Source organism: Rhinolophus sinicus, chromosome 9 (genome assembly GCF_057876585.1).
Source record: "Rhinolophus sinicus isolate RSI-liver-muscle chromosome 9, RSI-T2T, whole genome shotgun sequence".
NCBI classification, from domain to species: Eukaryota; Metazoa; Chordata; class Mammalia; order Chiroptera; family Rhinolophidae; genus Rhinolophus; species Rhinolophus sinicus.
Genome location: NC_142509.1, coordinates 40,498,655 through 40,514,813, shown reverse-complemented (window position 1 = coordinate 40,514,813; position 16,159 = coordinate 40,498,655). Strand labels below are relative to the sequence as shown.

General features: G+C 53.9%; 1 protein-coding gene across 5 annotated transcripts in view; it reads left to right on the top strand.

The window, feature by feature from the left end:
- The window catches only part of GOLGA3 (golgin A3), a 36,269-nt gene that overhangs the window by 976 nt on the left and 19,134 nt on the right, over positions 1–16,159 (top strand). For 2 of the 5 annotated variants that reach the window (XM_019748768.3, XM_019748769.3), the window contains exons 2-8: positions 4,336–4,648; positions 6,646–6,924; positions 8,987–9,099; positions 10,902–11,560; positions 11,957–12,068; positions 13,686–13,992; positions 15,762–15,964. In XM_019748768.3, the coding sequence (XP_019604327.3) occupies positions 4,516–4,648; positions 6,646–6,924; positions 8,987–9,099; positions 10,902–11,560; positions 11,957–12,068; positions 13,686–13,992; positions 15,762–15,964 (1,806 nt within the window). In that variant the 5' untranslated portion in view covers positions 4,336–4,515. The remainder of the gene's footprint in view (positions 1–4,335; positions 4,649–6,645; positions 6,925–8,986; positions 9,100–10,901; positions 11,561–11,956; positions 12,069–13,685; positions 13,993–15,761; positions 15,965–16,159) is intronic. The other 3 variants (XM_074321232.2, XM_019748770.3, XM_019748771.3) reach the window with 3 other exon arrangements.

Genomic DNA, 16,159 nt, shown 5'->3' with positions numbered 1-16,159 from the left:
GCCCTCCCTGAGCTTGCGTTCCAGGGAGGCGCACGGACGGTGAGGGGCGCAGTCGCTGAGGGCATGGGGTGGGGCTCGGGGTGCGGCTGCGGCGTGGCCTGTGGGGGTCGGTGACTTGAGCCAGGGTCTGTATGACAGACAGGAGGCCAGCCATGCAAAGCTGCGGAATAAGTGTTTCTGGCAGAACGAACAGCAAATGTGAATTCCCTGAGGGAGGAGCAAGTTTGGCACTCGCAGGAGGAGAAGTGTGACAAAGGTGTAACGAGAAAGGAGGAACGTGCTCGGGACGAGGGTGCAGTGGGGGGAGGGGCCAGATGGCATGCAGCTTCCTAGTTTATGGTAAGAGGCTTGAGTTTTATTGTCAGTGGGATTGAAACCGCCGGGACATTGTAAGCCATATGCAGGTGACTCATGGATTTTCTAAGTTTTGAATTGTCCCTTTAATATTGCAAACATAACCCTTTTCTGGAGTGATAGCTTTCACTTACAGTCTATCTTGAATATTGAAGAAAGGAAGTAAAAATCATCTGACATTACGCAAATTCAGGTGTAGCCCCCCCACCCCCCTTTTTTGGCGAGTTGCCTTAAGCAGCAGTATACTTTCTTGAGTGAGAATACATTCCTTTGGTTTTTACCTATCAATCTTGACAAGCAACATTTGAAGGAAAAATAACGCTAATAATAATAGCTATGATTTATTGAGGGCCTGGCACAGACCCTGTGCCTTGTTACGTTTAATCCTGCCAAAAATGTAGTATTCTTTTTCTTACAATCCTACTGATGAGGTTAAGGAATCTGCCCTGATCTCACAGCTGAGGGTGGAAGAGTGAGGATTTGAAGCCGAGATGGCTGGTGCCTGAGCCTGTCCTTTGCACAGCACTCTGTGCAGTGACATGAGGCGTGGCAGGGTTTTCACTTTGTGTGTCAGCCTCTGTTTACTTTTGGTTACTAGTCTGGCCTCAACAGAACACTGTCTCCTCAAGGGAATTCTGTGTTACCCTTGGCCATGCTCCGTTTCTGATTGCCAACAGGAACAACTGAAATGAGGGGAGGATGGCGCCGGAGTCCTGTGCTCTGCTGTGGGGGGGCCTGAAGCAGGGGTTTCTCAGTGCGAGGTCTCTGGATGTCAGACAGGGTTGAACCTAGAGTTCAGAACGCTGCAGAGTTCTAAGTGAGAGCTTTACCCTGTCCCTTCCTTCCCTCCAGGAAACAGCGAGGGCAGGGAGCCATTAATTGATAAGACTGATGTCTTTACTTTTTTCTAATCACAAAATGGAGTGCATGTTACTGGCAACGGCTTCCTTGGGATGTGCTCCCAGCTCTCTGACCCTCCTCCTTGCCCCGTTTTTGTCAACGGTCTGAGGTCATGAGGCCCTGAACGACTGAGTCATGCTCAGTAAAATTTGCAGGAGGCTGAGGATGACGGACAGTGCCAGCTTCTTACCCACGGAGAGAAGTGTCACTTCCCCAGCGGCCGCCCTGGGCAGTCAGTGGGTTCTGTGTCTTGTCCAGCTTCAGAAGAAGCCAGGTGGCAACAGGACGCATCTTCATGACTGACAAAACAAGTCCCAGCTGTGGGGTCTCGTATTCTGGAGGGCTGCACCAGCTGTCTCGTGAGGGGGCACTGCGTGGGCATCAAAGGTCTCTTGTTTAGTGAGAAATCCAAAGAGAGGGAATCAGTGAGTGGAGTTGTGATGGCATCGGGCTCAGGCAGCTGACACATTCGTCTGCATGCTTGGCCTGCCTTCAGCAGTGGACCTCGGACATCTCAGCCAGTGTTCCCTCTCCTGAGCAGCGTCGGGCCAGGCGTCCCCCCACCCCCCCACCCCCCCGCGTGCCTCAGCAGCACATTTCCCTCGGCAGCTCCTTGGCTGCCCCTCTGCCTCCCGCCTCTGTCTGGCATGATCTGTCTTTAGTAGGTAAGTGCGGTCCTGCAGGCTGTGCTCCTTGCTCCTTCCCTTTCTCACCCAGGTGACATTGCTCCCTGGGCCGGGGTGGCCTTTGTCCTTTGTCCCTGTTGGAAGTGTAGCTCCCAGGTATTTGTAGTAAGAATAGTTAGAGTTTTTCTGTGATGCTCCCGGATGCAGACACTTTCGTCTTGTTGTGGAACCACTAGCTTGGGCTCTCGGGGCTGGGACTTGGGTCCTAGGTTGGGCACCACTCTGAGTAGGGCTGTTCGAGGGCAGGGGCAGTCCGGAGTGGAGGCTGCTGCCTCCAGGCTCTGACCGCATGGTAGCGGAGGTGGGCACACGCTGGGATGTACACGCAGGCGTGTTGTGGTGCAGGCAGGCGTGGGCCAGGCAGGTGCTGTACCTGAGGCCCAGAGAGATGGGAGCTGTGCCTGTGAGAGACGCTGAGGGATCCGTGGGAGTTTGCCTGGCGGTCAAGGGGAGAAGGCCACCCGCCGCAGAGGGACCAGCTTCTGCCTGACAAACACTCATCTGTCATTGTCATCTTATCACGCATCCTAAGGAGCACAGCAGTGACCTAGGCCTCTGCACCCACATTTCAGAGCAAAATATAGATGTTTTCCTTGGTAAGGGACTTGCCGGATGAGCAGCCCATACTCGATGCCATATGCAGTAGCAGCTGATTCCATGCTCCCCGCTGTTCTTACGTGTCGTCTGTCATCATCTGTCCTTGAAGTGGCAAGCCCGCCATGAAGGGGACAGCTTGGCCATCCTGTGCTGATGTACCTCCCTTGCCTTGTAGGCGTCTCTGTAGCATCTCAGCCTGGCCTGGCCAGCTTCCCACCAGCCAGCCCAGGGCTTGCTGGGGTTGTGGCTGAGAGACAGGCTGGAGGGGGGTGGGGAGCATTGTGGTGGTTTTCCATTGAGCCGGGAGCCTAGGAAACAGTGATTTTTCAGAGGGGCCTGTCAAGGGTGCAAGTATAGGTGTGGGGCCTCCCAGGGCCTCTTCTCCCTGCTTCCCTCCCTCCGACCTGGAAAGTCTTTCTGGGATGAAAGAGGTTACCAGTTGCTGTAGAGACAAAAATGAGCTTGAGAACGTGTCGTACTCAGGGTCAGGCTCTGTCCAGCCTTAGTAACTCCTTTCATGTCCCATCAGATGTCGAGTATTTCCAGGAGCCAGGAACTGGGAGCCTTTTCATAAGCTGCAGTGGGTTCGGGTTCCTTGTGTTTCCACACGTGTTTATCAGCAGCCCTTTCTAGTGCAAACCCGTGGTGCTAGTTCCATGCTCAGCAGTAGACACAACCTTTTTATATCCTTTCCAGCACTACTGTTAACCCAGTGTCTGGCCTGTAAGGGGCCGGACAGCAGAGGAATGTGTGCATTATTAGAGCTGCAAGCCCACCTCCTGGGTTCGTAGAGGGACATTCCATGACTGCTCATTTGCTGCGTGGGTAGGGCGGGTGATGCCAGCCAGGGCGGGTGCCTGCTCCCGGGTGACAGGGTGAGAGAGGATTATCAGGGTACATGCTCCTGGAGAAACAGGCACACTACATCCACTGCCCCTCCTGTGAGGGCCACTGCTAGGCTCTTACCTCAAATATCTGTGTGGGATTTGTGAGCTGGAGAGGAAGGTCGTGTCACTTTGTCCTGAAACATGTGAAGTGGAACAGAACAGAGAATAACATGGAACTTATTTTAAGGGAAGTACAGTGACTACTAGCTCGCACCTCATCTGTGGGTGGTACCTATGGTGACATCCTCAATATACTTCAACAGCAATAGGCAGTCGCCAAACTTTGGGCAAAGTTTTGCTCCCTTAAACCGAGCCGAGCAGATGGGCTAAAAGAGGGCTGCTCCTCCCAGAAGTGAAGGACCAGCTGGTACGTGCGGGGACGCTCTTTATCCGCATTCCGACATGCTGTCCTTCCTCCGTGTCTCCTCCCTGTGCTCCCCGAGCGGTGTGGCCACCATGTTCCCTGCACTGGCTTCCCTCACTTTGCCCCTGAGCTTCTGAGCTATGGCCTCAGCGCCAACACGCCAGGGGTCCTGGAAGGGGAGCTGCTCTGTGAGCGCTTAGACCACCTGCAGCGTTTACTCTCAAATTAGTCAGATTTAAATAATGAAACCTCAGTTTCTCGTGTGCCCCAGCACCACCCCCCAGCTCAGTGGCCACCTGTGATGAGCTTGCCAGTTACGGAGCTTGTCTGTCCTGGCAGGACCGTCTTTAGCCAGCACGTGCCTTCAGGAGCGGGCTTCGGGTGGCTGGTTCAGCATTTTACCCTCAAAACCTAGGGGGTGGTAGGTGCTTACGGATCATTTGTTGAATGATTCAGTCCGAATTTGCTTACACAGATGTAAATTGGGAATTGTTACTTCAAATCTGACAAGTAAAGTTGCATAATATTTCCTTTTCCCTCCTATCAGGTATCATGATATTATTTGCTTTGATTTTGAGCCATTTATGAGACTTTAAATCTCCTCAAAATGGAAACCCTCGTGCTGCCCTCCCCAGGAGCTTGTGACTGTTGGTGATGGCAGAAACAGAACTTGCCAGCAGCTCACTTGCAGCCCCCGACTGTCAGCCCAGCCTGTGTCATCGTGACCATGGACGGTATGTCGGCCGTGCAGGCCGGCCCCCTGGAGGACGGATCCAGCAGCAGCACCTCCACTCACCCCAATGCCCTCCCAAGGCCCCCAGGCTCGCTGGCACCGCCTGACCAGTGGGACGAAGCTCAGTGTAAGTCACCAGCTGCTCTGCGCTGCTGGCATTTTGCCTTTTCAACAGGAGGACGTGGCTGAGCTTGGGCTTTGGAGAAACACTGTAAGCCCAGGGTGAGCTTCTCATTCAAAGCGCGTTGTCAGTAACCAGATGCCTGAGCCCCTTAGCGGGTGCCAGCTTCCCGTCAGGCACCGTGCATGTGGAGCAGGATAGGGGTGTCGCACTGTCTGCTCCAGCGGGATGGGGCGCGCTCCACTTAGGGCCTGTTCCCTGCTTCGTAGTCTGCCTGCTAACTAGGACCCCGGATGGTCCAGTAGTGACCTTAGGGTTATTGGAGCGCGTGTGTCTGTCAGCTGACGGGGTATTTGTGCCTCAGAAGTACAGGTGAGTCAGTCACTTGCTTCTCCTGTGCCCTCCTGGCCAGCAGGGTCAGTGTGTGCCTGAAAACTGTAGGGTGTGGACTGATTCCTAGCAGAATTGCCTTCTGGTTCTTATGAAGCAACATGCAGGCACCTGAACAGCTGTGCTGAGGGCGCTCCTGACGTGCCAGGTGAGGCCGGTGGCGCCATGGGCCCCGACCGAGTGCTACACAGTGGATGGACGGACGGGGAGCCAGCTCATAGCCCCACCAGGAAGCGCCCTGAAGCCTCCTGGTGTAAACAGGACTAGTGCTGCCCTTACCTCAGAGACGGAAAACACAGGACTTGGGATATGTCCGTCATCACTATCTGTTAGTCCGCAGTTGGGCTGTTCGGAAACAGTGGTCTTATTCATTGGGCCTTCCCACTGTCACGTGTTCTTTTAAGTGCAGTATAATACTCAAAACCGGCTTTGTTAGGTGAAAGTGAAGTTTCAGACTCTCCCAGACGTATAAACACATGAGGAAGTATTAACAGTATTGACCTAATTAACTTGTATCTGAAATGCAGGGCCTCCCCTCCCCCTACTCTCTCTCTCTCTCTCTCTCTCTCTCTCTCTCGCTCGCTCGCTCGCTGAAGGGGCCGTTTGTGTAGGGCCAGCCGTCGTGTCAGAGCCGTGTCAGTCCCCTCACCCTGCTGCGTGCCTGTGGCACCCGCTGGCACTCTGGCCTCCCTTTCAGGGAGGGGTGACTAAGTAGCCATCTTAGTTGGGATTCGCATTTCAAGTGACAGAAACCCATTCTGAATTTGCTTGTGCAAAGAGAACTCTCCTGGGTGTGTGCTGGGACATCACGAACCCAGGGGGTGTAGACCCCATGAGTGGTTCGGGTGGCGCTGGGCTGGGCACCTCCAGAGCCCCTCTTGGAAGCCCCTAGAAGCCCCTTTCTCCCAGCACACACCATCTCTGTTCTTCGTCTGCCAACTGGCTGGCCCACTAGGGTGAGGGGCTGCGTAAGAAGCCTTTCTTCCATTTTTCCTTTGGATAAGGAAATAGGTTGAGTGTGTAAACAAGTGCATGTGTGATAATGAGAGTGGGGGAAGCTGAGCTCACTATGGGTGTGTAGTCCTCACTGGCCAGACTGGGTTTGCCGAGATCGTTCTGATCGACTAATCCTGCTCTTGGCTAATCCTACTCAGGTTTCTCAGGCTGAAGGGTACACTTATGCTTCGAAATGACGATGGAATCAGCCCTTTGTGCACGTGAGGCTGTGGCTGATTAGCACTGCAATGACACATTGTCAGCTATACTTGAAGCATTTTCCTTTTGCTGTTTTTTTAAAACGGTTTCATAAGGTTTCCCATTGGCCTTGTTCAAAGGAAAAGGAAACATTACTACTTACATTCTTCAACCCAAGTGTGGAGGGTGGGGGCATCCCGCAGATGAGGGTGTCAGGCCCCGAGAGGTCAGGTGACTGGTCCCCCGTTCCCGCCCACAGGAGGACGAGGGCCTGCTGTCCTCTCAGAGGAAACAGACTGAGCATGTGGGGTTAGCTCGTGCTCATATCTCTAGATTCTCTTCCTGTTTTGTCTGCGTGTCTGGAAAATGACTTGATCTGGTGTTACGATCATGATGGCCCACCGTGCTCTCTCTTCCAGATGCCAGTGTTGAGGCAAACAGAGCTGCCGATGGAAGACAAAGCCGGGGCCCACCCAGCCAGGGGGACACCTGTCAGAACGGGTCGACGCCACAGCTCCCAGACCCTCCACCGGCTCTCGGCCCCACCACAAGCCCAGTGGGTCCTGCTGTCCCTCCAGGTGTGGCTGGTTTCCATGACAACCTAAGGAAGTCTCAGGGGCCTAGTGCTGAGGGCAGTGTTAGAAAAGAAGCTTTGCAGTCTCTCAGGCTGAGTCTTCCTATGCAAGAAACTCAACTGTGTAAGCATCCCTTCCCCCGGCTCCTCCCCGCTCTCTCCCAGCCCCTCCTGAGCCCCTGCCACTCCCCACCCCTCAGGCCGGGGCCCTGACCAGCTCCCTGCTTGTCCCTCTGCCGGTCTTTTGTTGCTGGTGGACTGTGTGTTTATCAGAGAGCTCCATTTCACAGAGAACACCCTGCTGTGTGGTCCTGGGTTGGCCATGCAGGCCGGGTCTGTGTGCGTCTTCTCACCTAGGTGGTGAGCAGGCAGCCGTGGGAAACTGAGCTCAACACTTCAACACTTTGAAAGCTTTCTTTTATGAATTACTTTAATCAGCGTTTGTTTTTGTGCTGATCCCTGGGGGTTCGGGGCTGAACAAGTCACACACTGGCAGCCTGGGAGTCCAAGAAAGTGCCAGGCCTTGTCTCCCACGTGCCCGAAATTTTACCTGATGGGACCAGATCACACATGCTGCTTGCACCTCCACATGGTCTCTTCTAGGCCTTTAAACAGCCAGGCTTGGCTCATTGTTTTTAAGTGCAATTATGTGCTCACATTTTCTCACTTGGTGTTGCTGTGCTGAGAATAAGCCTTGTCTGCTGCAGCCCCACGTTCATTCCTACCAGGCTGTCCAGGAGCCCGAGTGGCAGCACATTTGAACCTTGGGGACATCCCGGATGCAGGCTTCTTGGCCAGAGAAGGGTGCTTTTTCCCTCACGAGAGTCCCGCTGCCATGCCTGTCTGGCGTGGGGACTGCCTCCCACGTCTTCCCAGGGACAGGCTACTTTCCACCAGTCTGACGGCTGCTGAGGTGTCCTTGTTACTGTAACGTGTGACTCACAGCTCCCCGGTTACTGGAGGCTTTGAGCATCTTTTTATCTGCTGCTCATTTGGCCATTCCTTTCTGTGAACTGTCGGTTCATGTTTGGCCCATTTTTTTGGATTGTTTGCTTTATCCTCACAGGCATTATTTTGTTAGGGCCACAGTGTCTTTTAAATGTTCTGTAAACTAATTGTCAACATTTAAGTCAAAACGCATCTTGTAGAGGCCTGGATTCCTGATCTGAGGGGTGTGTGAGCTCTGGCCCAGGCACCCACATGGCAGCCGCCTGTGGCTGCCGCTGCCTCCCGGCAAGTGTCCACCCATCATCCCAACCCGAGTCTGTGTCTCTGGTGTTGTTTGCTGACTTGGGTCCCCAGCCTCTGGGTTTCTGCCACCTTTACCACTTGCCCTGGTGAAAAGTACTAGAGATCTTTTCAGTGTTAAACGCACAAATTAGTAATGACATTGGTGGATTCCTAGTGAACTTGGCAACTCTCAGGTTTTAGGGGTCATTTGAAGCAACAGCTACTCATCTCCTGAGAACCCACGTCTGAAGCTGGTCAAATTAGGACATTACCTGCTCTCATCAGCATGGCCCCTCGGCAGTGTGCCACACACATGTCTGCTGAATGGGAGAAACCTGTGACTGTCGTACCATTACATTGATTGTTCAGCTCTTTATACCCAAAATAAAAGGTTTGGGTTTCGATATTTTAAAGTCTTTTATTGGCCAAAACTATAACATGAGTCGTTATTGCAGAAATTTAGTTAAGCTATGGATCCAATTCTACGAGTACCTCCAAATGTAGCTGCAGAAAGAGCACATTTGGTATGACATGACCGCCTGACTGAGTGTGAGTCCAGGACTGCCCCTCACTCTTTCCTGTGACATCAGAGGTCAGCGTTAGAACTCGGCGAGGGCCGAGGACCCCTGAGCTCAGCATTCACCACGGCACCTACTTTGAACTCAGTTGCTTTGTCACAAAGGGCCAGTCGCCCATGTCGTGCTGTGTCCGCTAGTGCTGTAGAGAGTGACACCCTTGTGGCAGGAGCACAGACCCTGGGCAGGGCCTATCTGCAGCCAGTGTCCAGGGCTCACACATTTGTCTCTGTCTGGAAGTCGTCCTTTCCAACTGGACGGCCGTGCCTTGTTTAGAAGCTAAGTCACGATGGTAATTGAACGCAGAACAGCCATGCCGCTGTTCTGACCTCTGTGCCCTGGTGCTTCGTGAGTTTCTGAATGGCCACTTCCCCACCACAGGCTCAACAGAGTCCTCACTGCCCCTGGAGAAGGAGGAGCAGGTCCGACTGCAGGCTCAGAGGCGGCTGGAAGAACAGCTGGCGCAGTACAGGGTGAAGCGCCAGCAGGAAAGGGTGAGTCAGTGTCCTGCGCCAGCTCACAGAGATGCCACGTGTGGAGAGCAGCCAGGTGCAGTCCTGGGTGGGCTTCTGTGCTTTTCCACAAAGACTCTCCCTCCTCTGGGCTGCAGCCTCTTTGAGAGACTCCAGCAGGGCTCTGGGTCCCACCTACGTGCTCCGCCTCCCCAGAGGAAGCGCATTTTACTCTTGCACCTGCCATGGGAGTCACGACAGTGCACTCGTGGGTGTTGTTGCTCTGTGTGCGAGCAGCCGGTCCTGGGCTTCCTTCGTGGTTTCATGCGTGCTACAGTGTCTCCTGAACTTGGCGTGCAGTTAGCATATGTGCCATGTCACAGACGCCCGATCCGTGTGCCCACAGGGTGTGCTGTCCTCAGTCCTGCGCGGGCACAAACTCCAGTCAGGCTGCTGATGAAAGCAGCTTGGAAATGACATCGAGTGACTCCAGGCAAGGGGGGTGGGAATGTTAATTGCACACTTCATCCAACTTTTCTGCAAACGTGAAAAATTACAGGCGAAAATAATTTTAAATTAACTTTTAAAAATGCTTTCAGTGAATGGTTTAGTAAGTAGTGACGGGTCCCCATCAGGGTTGGCCGTTTGTTTTCCCAAGAGGGAGCTATGGCTCTGTGGGCATCTCTCCCTCGTGGTCACAGTGCTGCCTCCTGGGGTGCGCCTTACATACCTGCAAAGCCACCATCCTTGGGCTGATTCCTGGGCTGCGACCTGTGCCATCAGCCTGTCTGCTGCTTTTCTAGTTCTCGGGGATCTGACTGTTGCAGCGTTACATGTGTGTCAATATCTGGGGGTACAGTCTGCCCTGCCCCCCTTACTGTGTTCTAACCACTCGTGCTCAGTTATTCTGCCAGTTGATCCCACTATCATTTTAAGATGTTTCTAATTCTTCTCTGTCCCCCCACCCCACTGGAGTTGCACTGACTTTGCACAATAATGTAGGATAGACAGATTCTCTGTAAAAGTCCCGCTGAAATAGCGACAAGCAGCAGTGTCTTCCTTCATCCGTAGTCTCATTTAAGGCCATTGGGGAAGTTCTAGCTAACGTGATGATGTGAGAAGAAGTAAGAAATGTAAACATTGGAAAAGAGAAGTGTTATTGTTTGCAGGTGTTGGTGATGCCTTGAGAAACTCCAGAGAATCAACTAAAAAAATTACTATTACAAATTTATAAAAATATTATTAAAATAATTACAGTTCAGAAAATTGGTTTAAAAATACAAATGTTGAAAATAAGTAGTTATCTTCACGTGACCAGTTATATTAGTGAGGAAAGATAATATTTGTAATAACGACAAAATGATAAACTAAGCATTCGATTAAAATGGCAATAAAAATGGCCAAGACATCTAGAGTCTAGATGAACACTACATGACTCTTTGCTGAGGACATGTAAGCAGGATGAATAAATGGAGGGAAACAGCTCATTGTCCTGTAAGTCATTGTCAAGTTAAGGTAGTTCTAATTCAGTGGGACTTGTTTTATAACTTGATGAAAATTTTCAAGTTTATCTAAAGGGGTAAACGCGGAGAGTAGCCAGGAAATGTGATCAAGGAGGTCTGATGGGCGAGGACTTGCTGTAGTCGGTGTTTGGCGGGGATCAGGTCACCGCCATTAAGTCGGGTGCTCGCGCTGGTCACCGACATGACAGGAGGAAGTGAGACCGCGGGGCCGGCGTCTGCGGAGGGAGCAAGCTCAGCAGCCTTTCCAGACGCCAGGTTTTAAGTGCTGCCTGTCAGTGCTTGTCGATTGTAAACGTAATTGTGCTTTTCTTTCCTTCTCAGTCCAGTCAGCCTGCAGCGAAAACGAGACCCTTCAGCACACTTGACCCTGAGCTCATGCTGAACCCAGAAGCCTTACCAAGGGCCAGTACGGTGGCCATGACGAAGGAGTACTCCTTCCTGCGCACGAGTGTCCCTCGGGGGCCCAAGGTGGGCAGCTTAGGGCTCCTGGCACATCAGAAGGAGAGAAGAAACTCCAGATCAAGCAAGATTCGGTCTCTGGCTGACTACAGAACTGAAGACGCAGACGCTGGGAACTCTGGCGCAAGTGTCCCGGCCTCAGACTCTGGCAGGGGCTCCCTGATGCAGAGCCAGAGTAGCGTGGCGTCAGTGGTGTCTGCGGTCAGCCTGTGTCCTGAGGCCGATGACCGCCTGGAGAATGTGTCTCTGACAGGAGACGACGTATCTGAGGCCGATGGGAACGAGAGCGACAGCTCCTCCTACAGCAGCGTGTCTGCCCGAGAGGTAGGCGGCCTCCCGGTGAGCACCATGACTGCACGTGAAGCCTCCTATGTGGTCGGCGGCCAGGAGATTGCTGCCAGCTCCCTGGGACAGTTCCCATCCATCACTGACATCCTCCAGGCCGCCGCGGCTGAGCAACAAGACCGGGCCCGGGAGGCCAATGGGGTGACGCGGAGCCCGGCGAACAGCGTCTGCAGCAGGTGGGTGGCCCGGCCAGCACTCGTCTCTCACTCCATCCTGAGTCTGTCCAGGGCCATTTACATGCAGACCTGGTGCTTTGTGAAAACGGAACCTGAGCTACTCAGTAATCGTCTGCAGTATTGAGAGGCTTTTCTGGTCTCTGTGCAGCCGCCTCTGAGCCAGCCCAGTGCTAACCAGGGCTCACATTCTCGTGAGGTCGTTCCAGCCACATACGTCGTGGCGGAAAATGTCCAACTCTGGATGGGGTAGCTCTCCACTGAAATCTATTTACTTCTTTATTGTGAAAAATGGGGAGAGCAGCAGGGTGGGTGGAATTAGGAGAAGTAGCCAAGTGTAGAGGCAGGACGGTCACTCCTGTTCCCACTGCCTGACCCGCTGCCTGCCTCTTCCTCCAGCGTGTCCCTGGAGAGTTCTGTGGCTGAAACGCACGATGAAATGTTGCAGGTTCTGAAAGAAAAAATGAGACTCGAAGGACAGCTGGAGGCCCTGTCACTGGAGGCCAGTCAGGTAATGATGCTTGGTGGGTGTGCTCTGTGCCTCGTGCCTCCTGGCCTCTGGGTCCAGAGTTTCTCATCTGAGAACGAGCCACAGCAGGCATGCCTCACCTCTCACCACATGCTTGTCTGCCTGAAGTGTCAGCCTCAGAGAGGCATGAGTCTGCCGTCTGACTGCGCTGGCGCTCTGTGTCCCCGTATCTCAGGATATGCCTAGAAGATTCCTATCTCTGCTCTTAGATACCTGACAAAGCAAATAGTTTAATTCCTCTGGTGGATTTCACCTTTTTCTGACACGTTATAATTGTTATCTTTCCCCCTCTAATAGTTTTTGCTGTGGGATCTGCTTTTCCTGATAATGAACTTTGCTCTATCTGGTTAGCACGTGCCTGAAAAATCATTTTCTGTCCCTTAATTTCCAACTTTCCTGTCAACATTTAGAGTAAACCAGTTCGGTTGCATCCGGCTGGCCATCTGGCTTGGAGAGCGGGGGACACGGGCACTGCGAGGTGGCAGGAAGGTCACAGCAGCCATGGCGCTTCTCTTGGGAGGCGGGAGGGGCTGCTCCCTCTGCCAGTGGGCCCCTACTCAGGTGTGCTGTGGCTCCGTGTCCTGGGACACCGACACCTGCTCTGTCACAGCCCATGCGCTTGTGCACAGTCTTCACTTCAGTCCTTCAGAACGCGGCTCACCAAGTGCGTTTCCACTTGAGCGGCATCCAACCCCGGTGTCTTGCTTTTGCTCGGCATCTGCCGTCCTGGGACACTGCTCTGCTCCTCAGCTGTGTCCACACCGAGGCCCTTGCCAGCTGCCCGGGTGCGATCCTTTCTGGCTTCTCCGTGAACACACACCTACTTTAGAATCCCACTACGTTTGCTCCATTAATGCGGTTTCTCTGGGTGTTTGTTCTTCCATTGTTGGCAGAGTTTATGTTCACAGTGACGGTCTTGTCCTAGGGCGTGTTGATGTGTAACTCCTGTCACACCCTGGAGACAGACTTCAGGCTGGGTGGGGCACACCCTTTGCTGGTCTTGTGGACGTGCTCTGCTGCCCAGGGCCGAGGCGTCTGGAGGCCCCACGTGTATCTCGCTTTACCCTGTGCACAGTGGTCCCATGGCCCTGCCGCTCAGTGCAGGGAAGTGCCACAGGCTGCTCTATGCCGAGGCGCCCGGCTGGAGCCCTCAGAGCCCCCCAGAAAATAGTGGCTCCCTGCAGACACCAACTGCCAGCCCGTCTTCCAGTCTGAGCCTCACTGCTCCCCATCTTGGTCCCCCAGGGCTCCTGCTGTGCTTACTCTGTGTGTGCGCGTGCTTGCACGTTTTTTGGGGTTATGAACAAGTATGTTTTCCAGCGTCCTAGCGGATGGAGGGGTGCTCGCACAGCGTCCCCAGGTGCTGCCCGACTCCGACGTCACCTTCCTGCCCCCTGGGCGTGTCTGGAAAATCTGCCCTCTTTGGGGATAACGGTCATGCTGGACGACCGAGTGCTGTGGAAAGCATGGTGCTGTCCTCTATAGCTTGCCTGGCCACACCTCTCCTTGTGTCACTGGTTCGCTCAGTCAGCTTCTTCATACCCAGGGTGGCGGTGGTGGTGGTCTGAGCGTCACTGTGCTGCCTGGTGGTCTTTGCAGGCACTGAAAGAGAAGGCAGAGCTGCAGGCGCAGCTCGCACACCTGGACACGCGGCTGCGGGCCCACGTGGAGCAGAGTCACAGCAGCCAGCAGAAGCAGGACTCGCTCAGCTCGGAGGTGGATACCTTGAAACAGTCTTGCTGGGACCTGGAGCGAGCCATGACCGACCTGCAGAACATGCTGGAAGCCAAGAATGCCAGCCTGGCCTCCTCCCACAGCGACCTGCAGGTGGCAGAGGAGCAGTACCGCCGGCTGCTGGCCAAAGTGGAGGACATGCAGACCAGCATGCTCAGGAAGGACAACACAGGTGCGTGGCCCTGGGGCAGCTGGGGGCTGGTGGCGTGCCCGTGTGCCAGCGTGCGGGACACGCCACCTTTCTGAAGTGGGTCATCGTTCCAGTCCAGCCCTGGGATCGTGTCCATCTTTGCACGTGTGCAGGGGAAGTCTTGGGGCTTGGATGTGGACTCTGGGCATGGGGAGTACTCACTGCTCTTACTCTGCTCTCAGAGGCCATTGTCATGTGAGGGCTACAGCTGTGATTCCACAGCAGTGTTGCTTCTGGGTAAAGGATGGAAGCCAACATGCAAACCTTCATTTGCTCTACCCTAGCTCAGCTTTGGCTCTATCTGGACCCCTGTGGGAGTCACCTGGGCAGTGACACGAGTGGGGTAGCAGAGTCCAGGAACCTTGGTGGCAGGTCACAGCGAAGTACCGGGTCGCCCTTGTACAGTGCTGTCTTCTCATCCTGGGGCCGCCGAGAAGACAGGCCACCTGCTAGAGACAGCGCCGTCTCAGGCCAGGCTTGCGTGGCTCAGCAGCGCTGCTGTGACGGGCCCATCTCTCCGGGTGGCATCTTGGCCATAAGACTTGTAGACATTAAAGAAAAAGTGACCAGCTGCTGTCGCAAAGGCTTTATCCTTATAACTACGAAGGAGAGCGCGCCGGCTGAGAAAACAGACTGCTTTTAGTGTCGGAGCGTTTCATGCTACCCAGTCCCTTAAGAAAATTATAAAATCCACACAGTTCTGAACCTAAAAATACTTCCATAATTCTGGGTTGCCAGGCCTGTCCTAACCAGAGCTGATGGGGCAGCAGAACTTGCCCACAGTCCCACGAGGTTGAGACTCCATTCCAAGGTGGCGCCAATGTCCGCCCGTCGTGTGTACAGGGCGCCTGCAGTGCCATTCTGGAACCCCGCCCTGCCACACTCCGGAGCAGCATCTGGCCCCAAGAATTTCAGAGAAAGCGTCTCAGAGCCTCTTAAGCTGTCATGTTCGTTTTGTCACTTTTTAAACAATCTTTGGAAACTCATTTAGAGGGGTAAATATTTTGTCAAATATTGGGTGTAATTTTAAATTTAAAATATTTGTTTTTTTTCTGTGCTATGCTTTGAGCTGTCTGTCACTTCCTTGCTCCACCTCTACCTTCCTGCCCTCCCCTCATCCGTGTTAAGAGTTGGCCATACCAGCACACCAGCAGATTCTCTGTGGAATTGAAACACCGTGCTGTTCCCGAGCTTGTTGAGGCTCTCAGGCATTGTCAGGCCACTCAAGACCACAGCCAGGCGTCCACAGTGGCGCTCAGTGTCCACTCATTCCCTGCTGGCGAGTCACCTGCTTGCTCGAGGGTGTTTGGAACCCTGAGGTCGGCCCTCGCCACCCACAAGGCAGAGTCCCAGCCCAGCCTTCTCCTTCCAGTCTCGGACCTCAAACTTAGTGCCACATTTTTTCACATTTTTGTGCTTTTGGGGGTGGTTTTGCTATTTAAAATTAACCCCAAACCCCTAAGTGCAAAGAGGCTGTGACGTGTTTTATGGAGAAAATACACCTGGATGAGCCTTGCTGAGGCTGACAGATGCACAGGCCGTGAGCTCAGTGCTGCCGAATCAGCATTGCGAATGAAGTCACGTGTCGGGTGGACACACGACGGAACACCAGGGCCAGAACCTACCCTGTGTCTCCCCCAAGCACCCTGGTGCAGGACGGCAGCTGAACATCACCACCGTGCTGGCTGCAGAGGGGCTGGCGCTCCTGGCCGTGGCGGGCCGTCTGAGCGGCTGTGGTTTCTTGCTTCCAGTGCATGACCTGCGACAGCAGATGGCAGCCTTACAGAGCCAGCTCCAGGAAGTGCAACTGGAGCGTGCCACGCTGACCAGCAAGCTGCAGGCGTCCCAGGCCGAAATCTCGTCTCTGCAGAACGTGCGGCAGTGGTACCAGCAACAGCTCGCCCTGGCTCAGGAGGCCCGGGTCAGACTGCAGGGCGAGATGGCACACATCCAGGTATGGCCCCCACACGTCTCGTGCGGGACGACTGCTTTCCCCTGAATTAAAAGGGCTTCTGTGCTTAGATTGCACAATGCGTTTTTTAAAATCTGCTAACCACTCGTGTAGCCCGCAGCACCTTCCCGTGACCTTCTGACACAGGGTCTTACAGGTCGTGCCTGAGCGTGCAGAATCCTAAAGGCCCCTCTCTGG